The sequence below is a fragment of the Haliotis rubra genome, unplaced genomic scaffold, assembly GCF_003918875.1.
Source record: "Haliotis rubra isolate DU_JTF1 unplaced genomic scaffold, ASM391887v1 Scf31, whole genome shotgun sequence".
Lineage (NCBI taxonomy): Eukaryota > Metazoa > Mollusca > Gastropoda > Lepetellida > Haliotidae > Haliotis > Haliotis rubra.
This window is the reverse complement of record NW_025766980.1, coordinates 1870623-1885868: the sequence shown is the minus strand read 5'-3', so window position 1 is coordinate 1885868 and position 15246 is coordinate 1870623. Positions and strand designations below refer to the sequence as shown.

The 15246-nt window shown below is 40.4% G+C and overlaps 1 protein-coding gene across 1 annotated transcript; it reads left to right on the top strand.

Moving 5' to 3' along the window:
- Positions 1 to 4688: 4688 nt before the first annotated feature.
- LOC124283150 lies at positions 4689 to 11189 on the top strand. Its single transcript, XM_046719178.1, has 5 exons — positions 4689 to 4765; positions 8092 to 8149; positions 9582 to 9691; positions 10125 to 10245; positions 10831 to 11189. Exons 2-5 carry the CDS (start codon positions 8108 to 8110, stop codon positions 11020 to 11022), a joined length of 465 nt encoding a protein of 154 aa, XP_046575134.1. The 5' UTR covers positions 4689 to 4765; positions 8092 to 8107; the 3' UTR covers positions 11023 to 11189.
- The last annotated feature ends 4057 nt before the right edge of the window (positions 11190 to 15246 follow it).

The following is a 15246-nucleotide window of genomic DNA, read 5'->3' as shown; positions in this document are numbered from 1 at the left end:
CGTGATGATGCACTGTGTTTCAGGTTCTTCAAGTGCTCTCCTTATGCTTACATACGTGGCAACAACAATCCCTCTGCAGAGAGACGCCTTAAGCACTATATCAAATTTTGTGTCACCGCTCACGTGTATTGTTTCCTGTACAGAGTGTTTGGGTAAATGTCTCTGCAAATCACGATGCAGCATTGTTATTGTTCTCCGGTGTTGTCTCGGAATGTTAGTCTTAGTAGAGTTGCCGCCCTTTTATGTCCCGGAATAGAGTCCGATAGTCTCGTGAGGCGCTACTTCTGGTAATAGATTTCCGGTGACATGCATGTATTCAAGAACCAGTTCTGGTTCCAATTTGCGCGACCGCAAATTATGACTTCACTAGACAGGACCAAGTGTTCTCCCACGCTTGGCTGCACCGCTGTTGACAGATATACACGTGCTATTCATACAACATAGTCCAAGTGTTTTTGTTGCCTGTTGCATGTTATAGTTTTCTGAGTCAGAAGAGCGTGTGTCGACAATGATTAGCCAGGACATGTCCCTTGTAACAGTGCTATCGCCATTGCCGCAAAACGTTGTTTGTCGCCGGAAGTACTAAGGTCTCGCAAAGTGCCGTGACCTACTTACGGGCCCTATATACAGGTCTCGACTTCGTCGTAGATATCAACTCAAATGTTAGTATACCCGTTTCGAAGTCAAGGCAACTCTACAGACGGTTTTTGTCTCTGTCTCCAGTTCAGACTTGGCTCAAATCGACATGACAATCTCTACAATGAGTGATTATAGAGGGTACGTTTTACGCCGTTTTAGCATTGATTCAGCAATATGACGGCGATAAACACCAGAGGACTTCACACACTGAGTCCATGTTCGGAATCGAACCCTTGTCTTTGGCGTGTCGTATATTAAACATCCCTGCATACCAACATATAAGACTTAAAATGTGTATATCTGCAGGCTTGGTCTCGGCGCTATGCGGCTGAAATAATGCCGATGCGACGTAAAATATTAACTCACTCACTCACTATTGTATGATCACGTCGTGTCACACAGTGAGCCCACTCCGACATGGATCTTCACAAAATGCCGAGGAAAGCAAGAAGACTGTCTCCACTTTCTCACAAGTGTAGATCTACCTGTTGCTCCACTGACTGTTAATATCAAAACATGAACACGTATAGTTGGGTAACAATGATTCAGTGTGTCCGAATTATGCCTTGTTTTGTCCCATTTACATAAATAATTCAAAATTCATAATAAATGGTATTTTGTTTAGGTCATACTAATCCTCTAAATTAAATTCAAGAGAGGTAGGTAAAAGAGAAATAACTTGAGAAAAGCATGTGTTTTCGCTCTATTCTGTTTGTCCCACATTGACCAAGAACAAGACTGTTGCGCGATGGGGATCATTTATGGCCACTCTAGTCTCATTTCTAACAAATAGCAACTAAGAATGCACGTGGTATAATATATATTATTTCCAGGACAAGGCAAATAGGAAATGATATTACCGAACCTTCTTAAAGGCACACTATCACGCCAGACTTCTCTAAAAATAAATATTGCATTTCCTTCATTAATACTATCAGCCCCCAGCGAAGCTACCATAAAACTTATTCCAAAAAGGTTACGCATTAAGATTACAGTATGACATTGGAAAGTTCGCATGAATTAATGCAATGTTGCATTAAATCAACTCTATACCGACCGGACTTTATTTCAAGCGAACCCCATAGAGTTATGGAACGCTCTTTACGAATATCCTAGAACGCAACATGTGATCGAGGCCAGTTCGGCACACACCGACAACACCGCGTGCGACAGTTTTCGATGTATGGAGCAATCGTTTACATTCCATATATGGCAAGTGTAATCTGTTTGAAGCTGTTCGACTCGAAGTTTCAATTATCGATTTCAGGCAAGTCGTAAGGGATGATAAGTCTGTTATTGTATCAATAGGAAGTTAAAGTGAGTGCATATGCCCCCATAAAAATATATTAGAGACCAATATATTGTCGTAAAAGCGTGACATTGTGCCTTTACGTTTTGCCATGCTGAAAGGAGAGCCACATTTTGAAGTGTTGCATTGACAGAGGTACGTAAAATATGTTTATTCACCCTCAACTCCGTTCAGAGTTCATTTCTGAATTCAAATGTGTACTTACTTAATAAAAGGCCATGTACTGTAGGAGCACTAACACCTTGATTAAGACACTGAGCATTTGTTTTACCAGAGTGATCTCCCATTTTATCCTTGCGTCCTCAACTCCGTTACTCAAATCCATTACGTTGTAACGGAGTTGAGGTATCTTGATAACATGACCACCCAGACCTAAATTTCTTTCAGTGTTTGACATATTTCATAATATATATAGTTTAATCATTTCTTTTGATTGCAGCATTCAGAGGGTGACATTGAAAACATTTCACGGACTTGCTATCAGTGTCATAAGTCGGCAATAAACAGTCATCTGTGAGAGGAGCCGCTTATGCGTACATTTTAGACAGTTCTTACTTACAGTGATGGTTCCTTGTAGTTTTTTTGTTGGACTTGTAGTTTCAAAAGAATCTGACATAGAGATACAGAAAGCGTCTTCAAAGAAATTTACATAAAACAGCCTGGAGCAAATGATGTTCAGATAAATTGTACTTGCCGCAGACACATTTTAACAAGTCATGTTTCACAGAATTTCAGACGTTCGTTTGTCAGAAATCGACTTTTACTTTGTTTAAGAGGTCTTTTTGAAGTTTTATTTTACTGCCCTGCTTTGTTTGTCATTCTTCATAATGGCCTGTAATTATCATCACTTACTTGAGTACTTCACCTTTCCATCTAACTTGTGCTGGGGTACTGTTTTGTAGTTGCAGCCTAAAATGCCATCTTTGATTTTGAATTTATGTTAAAAATACTTTAACGTTTACAATTTTCTTTCTGATTTTCTTAAGATATGTTTCGTCATGTCTTAAAGTAACTTCACACTTAGAAATATTTGCTGACCATAAAATAGACATGAACCTTACATTATATGATGAACGTTTTGCATAGGGGACATCGTCAGTGAAAGGGCAAAGAAACAGTGACCTGGGGACATGGCAGATGCACACAAAGACATAAATTGCGTTCCTTAGTACATTCATATTGGTGGTGGGGCGGTGGGGTAGCCTAGTGGTTAAAGCGCTCGCTCGTTACGCCGAAGACCTGGGTTCGATTCCCTACATGGGTACAATGTGTGAAGCCCATTTCTTGTCCCCAGCCGTGATATTGCTGGAATATTGCTAAACGCGATGTACAACTAAACTCATTCACTCATTCATATTGCTAGTAACAGACAAAATGTCACTGCATTTGATATAAAACATACGTTTTATACAAGATATATGCATTTTAGGCACGTGGAGACACGTTGTATTGTCTCAAAGCAGTTGATGCTAGAAATGTATTAGAGTTACGAGAGAATATTGCCTATTGAATATTGAGACAGTAGGTAATAGGTGCATATGTTGAAAATAGACAATTAGTATGTTATTGACGAAAATGCACTCCTAATGGAAAACGCTGAAAGATGAAAATACGAATTATACGAAAATAGCAAACTATAAAGACTGTAATTAGATGTATTGTTTGAACATATTTTTGCAGGGTAATACGGACATCTAAATTGTTTACTTATTTTAGAAATACATTTTATTCTTGTCCGACATGCCGGCATTCTCTCTCAGAAGATTCTTTGTATATTAATTTGTCAAATTTCCCTTTTTCGTAATTAATTGGCTGTGGACATTCGGTTGTCGAATGTCTTATACTGTAGTGCATAGGAAAGCTAGGAATTAGCCTATGCTACTGCATCTCTAGCTCTGACATTGGTTCCCACATCAACAAATATATATGACAGCCACTGGGATGAGAGTAAAACTGGTTTGTAGTTGAAGAATTCAGATCCTGTATTGTTGGGTGCTTGAACTGCAATATGCTTGCCACCAGTTACACCTATGCAGTGGAGGAAATGATACTTTGCCATAAATTCGTCCTGAATTTACGTCCTTACATGTTCAGTAGTGGGAACCTGAAACTAATATTACCATGTGTTATATTCCTTTTGCTCACCTTATTTAAATATACTGACATTAACGGTAGCATCTCTTCTTTACAAGACGAATAAATGTTGCATAGTCATGCGTGAAAACCTCGCGAGATACGAGTTGTATTCAGTTGAAAACTACACAAAAACCAAAGTCTTTACGATCTTTATTTTTACTAGTTGCATACTACAAGTTGTTACTTCATGTCGCACCTTGAGAACACACCCTTAGTCACAGGCTGCACGTGTCCTGAAAACAGCACGATTGATTAACAAAACCCGTTTATGTCTATTGTTAGTCGCTTCAATGACTAAATTCCTCATTGTGCCAATATTATTATGTTAATTATATTTTCAACTGTGTTGATCAAAATATTTGAATATTGTGTTGCTTGTTATGCTTGTCGTGTCCCTTAATGAATGTTCAATAGAGGAGCTCTAGCATTATTAGAAATTATACATGTTCTATTTCATGCTTAATGGATTCTAACTTAAGTAAACAGATCAGAAACAATAACCCTTGCACCTCCTCTTTAAGCCCTTTTATTCTGGAAATAATTACTTGAAATAGATGCGGAATTGTTAAATGAAACTGCCGATGTGAATCCATGGTGTGCCACAGGTGTGCAGGTATCTCTACATAAATATTTAGAGGTACCGGTCTTTGTATCAGTCAGCATCTACGCATCCCACTGGAGGTAAGTTAATAGAGAGAGGTGTCCTTGTTGTCGTGCATTGAGATTGCAGTAAGTTACTTCTCGTTTAATGTTTCTTACCAAAGCGCGTGTGATATTGTTTCTTACCTTACGAGGATATTAACATGGTGTACATACTCAGTGGACACTATCATGTACTGGTTTAAGAATTTAGAGGAATGGCAGTGAGCAAATACTGTCAGCACTAAAGGAAAATCGGTTCTGGAGAGACGTCCGTGTGATTATTCAATGTTAACTGTATCATTGATATTGTATGATAACTTTTAGCTTCTCTTTTTTTGTTACGCTGAATGTTGACCATCGCCAAAATCATTTTCAGTGATGTTAAAGAACCAATAAACCTTGTTTTTTGTTACTCTTTTAACCATTACATATGAAAGATTTGTGGTTAGTCTTATGCGGAACACCAAATTTATTCTTTAAAAACTTGTGGTTAATTTATACCGAGCGATTAAAAGTGGCAAAAAAGTCGCCTGCTTCCCTCTCGCCCGCCAACGAAACCACAGACAGGTTACGTAACTCTGTCGCCAGAGCACAGCAGTGACGTCATATGAGGAACGATTTTCAGTTAGTTGTATAGAAAGTGTGTTGCACGCTCATCAATTTGATGATTTCTCGACATCAACGACGACATGCCGAATCGTTGCTTTGTCGTCAATTGCTCCTAGGGGTCGGGCGATGGTCTCACCATGCACAGATTTCCACAGGACCCGCAGTTCGTGCTAAATGGGTTATGTTTGTGAGTGCGAAGCGAGCGTTGTGGAAGCCTGAAACGATATCTTACTTGTGTTCAGATCGCTTCACGGAAGTTAAAGAATCAAAACTACTTACTAGTTGTAGTAAAATATGTATATGATTGATGACCATAAAGATTTTCCATGACACAGCTTGTAACATAACGATTTCTTCCTCGGAAGTGAGGTTGTGGTCAAAGTAACAATAATATTGTAAGCAATATTATATTGACACCCACCTCGCTTCCGTGGAAGAAATCGTTATGTTATAAGTTGTGTCATGCAAATCCGTTTGGTTATGATTCCAATACATATTTAACTACCAGTAGAAAGTAGTTTTGATTTTGTAACTCGGTGAAAACAAACCTAAATAGCATTTATCCTCAGACTGGCGGATGTTACCGACAGGGCGCCGCCATTTTTGAAAATCGTAAAGTCTGTTAGAATTAATGAGATTATAGTTTGTTTTCATCAAGTTAGAAAAATGTGTAGGTTTATACCACCTAACACGGGTTACAACAAGGGAGTATTAATTGCTGTATTGCATGTGAACACTTATGGGCCGACACTGTTTTGAGAATACAAACAGATTTTACATGACATGATTAAATATCGAGGTAAAACACAGAAATGGAATCAATTTGGATCAGTCATTATACAAATGGGGCCTAACGACACCAATCGATTTTGACAGAATCGTCTATGAAAACAAGTTGTAACTCGGAAACTAGGCAAAGCAGGAGACAAAATTAAATGCCAGTAGATTGTGAGAACATATAGCTTTCATTTTCCACAAGAATTGTCACGATTTCTGGTTTATACAAGCCTGTAAACAAGATAATTTACCCCCTAAAATGTAGATGAATTCTGCATCGGCCCTCAAAGCTATTCCTCATATGACGTCACAGAGAAGCGCCGCTCTGATTGGTTTAAATTTCGTTCGCGGGTGAGAATTGTGCACTGTTGTCAAAAAGGTCGATTTAAGTCAATTAAAGGTCGAAATGAGTAGTTTTAATGACGGGGTTTCATTTATAACGATGTCAGTTAGTGATTTATGTATTTGTACCCCCTAGGGTATATGTGATCTTTAAGTAATTGAATATAGTTTATGAGCTATCGTATATATTTAAACTTTACGGAACGTCTTCATTGTTTTCCTTGTAAAATAGACCCGTGAAGGTCCGGATTACAATATTGATCTTCAGTAACCCATGCTTGTCGTAAGAGGCGACTAACGGGATAGGGTTTGCAGGCTCGCTGACTTGGTTGACATGTGTCATCGGTTCCCACTTGCGCTGATCGATGCTCATGCTGTTGATCACTGGATTGTCTGGTCCAGACTCGATTATTTACAGACCGCCGCCATATAGCTGGAATATTACTGAGTGCGGCGTAAAACTAAACTCACTCACTCACTCCTTGTGAAATATATGTAATTTGGTATGTGTTTCCGGAATATTTCGTATTTGTTTTTGTTTTGTGCTTGATGTGCGAATATAATCACCTTTTAACCTCCATATGATAGAATCCACAATAAAAGGGTTTTGAGTGAACTCAGTTGAGTGTACATTTAAATTGTGCGTATATGTCAGCAGTTGTGTACTGACTTAACTGGTTTGAGTTCGAAGTTCAAGGTAAGTTGTTGATGCTGATGGGGATGTACCACCTGAATGTATCATCTAGCGTGCTTTATGTTGAATACAGTTCTAACTTTTGACTCACCGGTACGGCAGCACCATGTCGAGAAGAGTGAGTGAGTGAGTGAGTGAGTGAGTGAGTTTAGTTTAACACCGCACCCACCAATATTCCAGCTACATGGCGGCGGTCTGTTAATAATCGAGTCTTGACCAGACAATCCAGTGATCAATAGGATGATTATCGATCTACGCAATTGGGAAACGATGACATGTGTCAACCAAGTCAGCGAACCTGACCACCCGATAGCGTTAGTCGCCTCTACGACAAACATGGGTTGCTGAAGACCAATTCTAACTGGGATCTTCACGGGTCTCATGTCCAGCGGTGTGGAGTAGCAACTCATCAAATTATTTTTTCCAACGACAAGCCCTTTTTTTTAATCGATTATATAAGACAGAATTGGTCTTCAGCAACCAATGGTGGTCGAGGGAGGCGATTGGGTGGTCAGGGTTGCTGACTTGGTCGACACATGTCATCATATCTTAGTTGCGCAGCTACTCATGCTGTTGATCACTGGAGTGTCTGGTCCAGATTGGACGATTGTTTACAGAGTGCAGCCATATGGCGGGATTATTGCTGTGTGCGGCGTTAAACAACAAACAAAATGTGAATAAAAGGCGATTAAGATGTGACGAAAGTTCGCAGTTCGCAGCGCCCGATGCTTGATGTCAAGGTCAGATACTAAAAGTCACATGATTTATGATATGCATCAGCGCCAGAACAACCCATTGAGTTAGTCGTCAAGCATGGGTTGCTGATTACCAATCCTAGCCCGGATCTTCACTTTCTAATTTTAGTTTTGGTATTGAAGGTCACTCTACGGTTTCCGTATGCCTGTTGGCAATATTGAGACATTCACGTTGTTTGACATTACAGAACCTGGCTTACCATCATGACAAAACTACAGATAGTCCTCGTCCTGGTGATGTCCACTGTAAGTATCACACCAGGGGTTAGTCACTCACAGTCAAGAGTAGAACTATATATATATATATATATATATATATCATAGATGAATGTTGGAGAAAACAGTCTGTTTTATTTATCTATCTAGATATTTATACTGAACACCTGTACTAGTTTGGACATTTGTACGTATATATATATATACATACATAGGCATTTTGTATTCTTAAAAATCTATTAATATCTATTGTGTTCAAACAATCGTCCAAATATGCAACAGTTGATAACATGATTTTACAAAATTGACTTTATCTGAAAATGTTGATTTTGATGAGATTTCTCACAAGGATTAAAAAGGCATCACCACAACGCAACAGAAATCACCTTCCATTGTGCGGCAAATAGCATGCACTGTCTGGCTATCAAAATCCAGATTACTTTCGGAAATCGGCATTCGTTTTGAAGGCGTTTCAAGGTCAAATCACTACGCCACGTATTGACGCTGCGACACCGAACATCGCCATTGAAAGAATGCACGCTGGAAATAACCAATCCGTCTGAATGTTAGTCTGAGCACGATATCACGGCTTACAGCTCGTTACAACCGTTCAGGCATAACAAATGACCGTCCCCATACAGGCAAACCTCGAGTCACCACTGTAGCCCATGATCGGTACATCCGTGTACTACATTTGCGTGATCGTACTGCCACGGGTGAGAGCACAGCAGCCAGGGTGCCTGGACTTCGGATGATATCGGGTCAAACTGTACGAAACAGGTTGAGAGAGATTGGATTGAGAGCCAGGAGATCCGACGTCGGGTCCGTGCTACGTCGTCACCATGGCGCTCAACGTCTCCGTTATCTAAAATTATCAACTTGGTTGTATAGACATTTCCTTCTTCTAAACTGATGCAAAAATTCATGTACTAAAGTCTATTTGTGTGCGAGTTATATATGTTTGAAAATACAACATTTTCGCAACAGATTTCTGGGTTATGCGTTTCTTTTTTTAATATTATATCTACCTCAGAACTTATCATGGGTTATCAATTGCATGGTGACCAATAGTTATGTCATGGTTCAAGGCCCCGTTCCACAAAGCAAAGGGGATCGTAACTTCCCATACTTTTCAACATAGACTTGCGCCAGCGCTCTGATTGCTTAGTGGAACGGGCCCTTGTATCCTATAATTACGAGTCCTCAGATCTGGATTTGAAGTGTCAGCACCATACATCAATTTCTGTCTTCATGTGGTCTGGATTTTCGTCGTGAAAGCAAACGCTTAAACCACTAGGCACGCCGTCACGGAATAGCTTGCCAGAAACGGGAAATGGCATTTCGAACTTTTTTATACACAACTCCACTTGATATATAGACTCATTGGCGAAATATTTATGTTTAATTATTATGTTTCACTATTTGAAGGTGATAATAGTGTAGGCCATTTTCTACGCTGCAGGTGGCGTGTGACGCCTGGTTTATGTCTACGACAACTTGCAGCGAGGCCCTGACGTCGTACTGTGGTGATGGTGCCGATAACATCACAGTATGTGCAGCGTGTCCACTGTAGTAAGTATACAGTTTGTTCATCACAGGTTTGTCCGCTCATGTTCCTTAGGGTCGGTTTGTTTTGTTTCTTGAATTATGCCACACTATATGCCATATTCCAGTTATGATGTCTGTGTGTACATGGTCAAGTGAGTCGCAAATAGTCCAGTGATAATTTACAGACCACCCTAAAGCAGGAAATCTGGAGAGTGTGACATAAATCAAAAGACTAACAACCAGACGCTGTTTCTTGTAATGGCATGGGTTGCGGAAGTGCAATTCTAACTCAGGCCAGTATGGGGCTATTCCGTACGTTGTGCACAAAACGCTACATGGACAAAGGGAAATATCATGCGATAACTAAAATACTGTACCAAAAGAATTAAACCGTGCTCATTTGTCACGTGTGTATCAATATGTTCTCGGTGTCATGTGTGTGCCATTTTGTTTCCAGTGACGACGTTCTGTGTAACGCCACCCAAGACCCGCTGCTGTGTTACGGCAACAACCGAAGTCCATGCGGTGATACGACGGAGCCATGCGACTCCACATTGGGCTTCAACTATGGTTGCTATGTAAATAGAATCGAAACAAAACATTTTTCATACTAATGAGAAATATTTCGTAAATGTCCATTGAAAAATTTCAACTATATCATAAGCATCTGGTCATCAGTCTCAATGAAATAGTGATAGAACCAGGTGTTTCCAACAAAACCGAGCCTATCCTGTCCGACTGGTGACATCTGTCATAAACACATGCAGTGGTAAGTCATCGTTTGTACCTACAAACACCTACAAGTGAAAATAGGGCATTGCGTCAGACTTCACCATTGTCACTCCCCAAATTATTCACAACTAGGTGTCAGTCAGAGCTGTCAATAGCACGCCAATGATCTACGCCCGTTGTCAACTCGGAACATGTAAAAACATCACGAAGTAGACTCACAGCGAACGTCTTATATAACCAACCTCTGCATATCAATGATTGTGACCTCATTCCACCCTGAATGAAACCGATCACCATATTCTCTTTGGTATAAGAAGACAGTCGAAGAAGTTAAGGACCACCCTATTCTTTCACGAGCCTTCCCTGTTTTGAGTAGTATATTCACCTCACTTCATTGGCGTTGTTTAGTCTTCTGGTTCCTTGTATTTCAGAATGGGTATTGTTGGAGCCAGTGTGTGGGTGTGGACTATGGGGACCAAGAGTGGTGCTACACCGCCAAGAGACAGCATGGGCCTCGTGTTGACTACACCTGCGAAGAGGACTCTGATTGTCAGCCAACTACGTTAAATGACAGCATCATGTGTTCCGGGAACTGTGGGCCTACTGGTTCCTTTGGAAAGTGAACCACAGTACCGGACCGACCATTTGATTGGGATAGGATTATTGCTGGTCGCTGCAAGAAGAATCCTGTTTATCTCCTCAATTCACGCAATATCAGATTGGTCGGCCTTTTCGATTATTCATGTATATCACTTGCAATGTGGATCTACAAATAAAGTGCAGATCCTATCGAACGTCTTGTCCTTTTTTCTTAGAGTACTGGCGGCCTAGTTTCGAGTGAGTGAGTGATGCTTCTTTAACCACAATATCTAGCGTGCGTGCTGTGAGCATTCAAGCCTATGAACCATCATGATCACGTCAACATGGATTGAATCGTGGAGTTGGGCGAGGAACGTGAGGTGCTGGCAATGCTGCACCTGGGTACGATATCTGTGGGTTTGTGGCGACACCTACACACACATACTTTCACAATGCTTACAAATGCGTTGTTGTTTTAGGAGAATTATCACAAAACTCACAAATTAGGTGTCCTCATGAGGTTTCTTAAAGTTAAGAAGTAAACTAAGAACAAAATAACTTGTCTAAGTTTTTCTTACAAGTTAAGAACGATATTATGGAAACTAAGAATTCTTAGTGGATTTAAGAATTCTTAACTCTTAAGAAAATTCTAAGAAGCTTTATGAATACCGCCCCAGGTGTGTACTTTCAGTATATTTCAAGCTTTCGTCCATAAAGGACATCTTTCAGTTTATATTCAATATTTGCTTTGATTTCATGAACATCTGTGTCAAAAAAGTAATCGGTCTTTTTATTTAAGAAGAACGAATTAATTACTGAGACTTTTAGTGACTATACCTCCCCGAGGTTTGAAGTTATACATGGCCCCTAAGTGGCTATACCTCCCCGAGTTTTGAAGTTATACATGGCCCCTAAGAGGCTATACCTCCCCGAGTTTTGAAGTTATACATGGCCCCTAAGTGACTATACCTCCCCGAGTTTTGAAGTTATACATGGCCCCTAAGTGACTATACCTCCCCGAGTTTTGAAGTTATACATGGCCCCTAAGAGGCTATACCTCCCCGAGTTTTGAAGTTATACATGGCCCCTAAGGACTACACCTCCCCTAGTTTTGAAGTTATCCATGGCCCCTAAGTGACTATACCTCCCCGAGTTTTGAAGTTATACATGGCCCCTAAGTGACTATACCTCCCCAAGTTTTGAAGTTATACATGGCCCCTAAGAGGCTATACCTCCCCGAGTTTTGAAGTTATACATGGCCCTTAAGTGACTATACCTCCCCGAGTTTTGAGTAAGAGGCTACGTAAGTCCACTCAATTCAAGTAATAGTTCTTCTCTCCATGGTTTTATTCGTAGAATACTTGATATATTTAATTGTGTGCTTCAACTGTCCACAGTAGCCAGAGGGTAAGTGTAACTATATAGGGAACCACGCAGAACACAAGTACCGTAATGGTCCTCAGCATGGTGGCCTTCCTTTGGCTGCTGATGGTTCGTGTAATGTAGTGTTATGAATAGACATATTTTAAAGCTTACATAGTTTTAAGTCTATATATGTCCTATTTTTTATTTTATCAATTTGTTTGGTTAAATTATTCAGTTTACGTTGTAAAAATTTGTAAGACATTAGCATGTAAATTTGGAAGGTTGATGACAGTGCACAAACTATTGTCATCATTATCCTGTCATTGAAACAAATATAAACTCATGACATAGTCACAATTGTACACTCGACTCAGCAGAGATTCTTATGGATGTGGAAAGGGTTTTGTGGCTTCTATTTCAATAGTACACGTCGTTTTCATGTAATTCACCAACAACAAATGTATCATTTAAAGAAACATCAATTTGTCCATTTCTTTTATTGCATCTACAGCTTGAAACATAGTTTGGACTGACTGACCTTCATTGTTTAAACAGACCTTCGGAATGGCAAAGAGGCGGAACATATTAGGTCAATGAACTCTTTCCAAATATTTAAGACGAACTGTGCTGATTATTGGCAGCAAATGTACAACTTTTCATGCATTTCATGCATTTTCATGCATTTGTGCACGAACATTTGCTGGACCTCTCCATTTCATGACTATTGACATGTTGACAGTGACTCATGAACACACACGCACGCACACACACACACACACACACACACACACACACACACACACACACACATACATACATACATACATACATACATACATACATACATACATACATACATACAAACAAACAAATACTTCTATAGCGCCAGAATCCGATGTAATCGCCCAAAGGCGCTCTGAGTCCACGCTGGAGCTAAAGGTAAGCTTTGCTAAAAAGATGAGTCTTTAACTGGCTTTTGAAAGATGCAAGTTCAGTCAGTGATCGAAGTTCTTGTGGTCGATTTTTCTAGAGTTTTGCACCAATTGAAGAGAATGCTCGGTCACCAAAAGACTTTGTTCTTGTACATTGAATTTGCAGAAGAAATTGGTCACTGGAGCGAAGAGATCGGGTTGGCACATAGGGTTTTACAAGTTGTGAAAGATACCCTGGAGCCAGTCCATGGATGCCTTTAAAAACAAGAAGCAATACTTTGTACTGGATTCTGAATTTGATTGGGAGCCAATGGAGAATTTTTCATGACAGGGGTAATGTGTTCAATTTTCTTTGTTCTGCTGATCAATCTTGCCGCTTAATTCTTGACTCTCTGTAGCTTGTGTAGCACATGATTTGGAAGACCACTGAACAACGAATTGCAGTAATCAATGCGTGATGTTACGTACGCCTGCACCAGAGCACTCGTTGTTTTCTCGTCAAGGTACCTGCGGATCAGGCTGATATTCCGAATGTGGCAATAAGCGCTGCGACAAACACTGTTGACATGTGGTTCCATGCAGAGAGATGAGTCAAATACTACACCAAGATTCCGGACTTGAGAACTTGGTGTGATTTCACAGTGTCCAATAGAGAAAGTGGGAAGATCAAGTTTTGCCCGGAGCCGCTTGGGCCTGAAAACGATGAGCTCGGTTTTGTCGTCATTTAATTTCAACCAGTGCATTGACATCCAAATTTTGATACAGTCAACACATTCCTGGACTGCTGTGAATGTGAAAGATGTTGAGACAGAATCGAGTGGCACAATTGAAGGACACGTAAACCTGGAATATTGCTGTCATCCGCATGAAAAGACCTGTGTGTCACTAAAGAGGTTAAAGGACCTGACGATATCACCAAGAGGGGTTGTGTAGGCAGTAAAAAGCAAAGGGCCCAGAACTGAGCCTTGTGGTACCCCGAACACTAAGTCACTAGGCAGCGACATTTGACCTTGAATAACCACTGATTGTTTCCTGTCTGAGATGTAGGACTTGAACCACTTTAACACGACGCCTTTGACATTGAATCTTCCTTCAAGAGTGGCTAGAAGAACACTGTGGTCAATCGTGTCAAAAGAGGCCGAAAGGTCCAACAAGACGAGAATGGAAGCACCGTCCTTGTCAATACCCATGAGTATGTCGTTCTGGACTTTGACAAGTGCCGTTTCCGTGCTGTGGAAGCAGCGGTAAGCTGATTGATAGACTTTATGCAACCCATTGCTGTCCATATGATCCTTGAACTGTGTTGCAGCTATGCGTTCAATCAATTTGGAAATGAAAGTCAAATTAGACACGGTTCTGTAGTTTTTCAACAGTTCATGGTCCAGGTTCTTCTTTTTGATGAGTGGGGTAACCACTCCAGTCTTTAATTGTTGGGGCATAACACCCTCCGCGATTCATTGACCATGTAAGTCAGTATGGGGAGAAGAGAATCAACATTCTGCTTGAGAAGCCAAGTGGGCAAAGGATCAAGCAGGCACGTTTTTGAAGGGCATCTTGAGACAAGTTTATGAATTTCAACTTCTGTCACTGATTTGAAGTTTTCAAAAGCTGGGAAGCTAATTTCGGAAGGATCATTGCTTGGCTGATCAGCTCGGGAGACGTCACTATTACGAAGTGAGTGACGAATAGTTCTTATTCTCTGGCTAAAGAAGGATGAAAACCGGTTCGCCAGCCGAGATACGTGGGATACGTGAGAAGGAAGAACAAGAGACTTCTGTTTAAAGAATAGCCGGTTGGCAACTTGAAAAACCTCTTTCTGACCAGTCGCCTGACTTATATTTTAGTCCGGATGGCACTGTGTGTGAAAAAGTTCCATCATATTTTCTAAGCATCCATATTTACGTGTAAAGCAATTTGAAAATAGCAAGGGTTCCTTGAAGCCATTCAATTTCATAAGTTCAAAGTACGAGT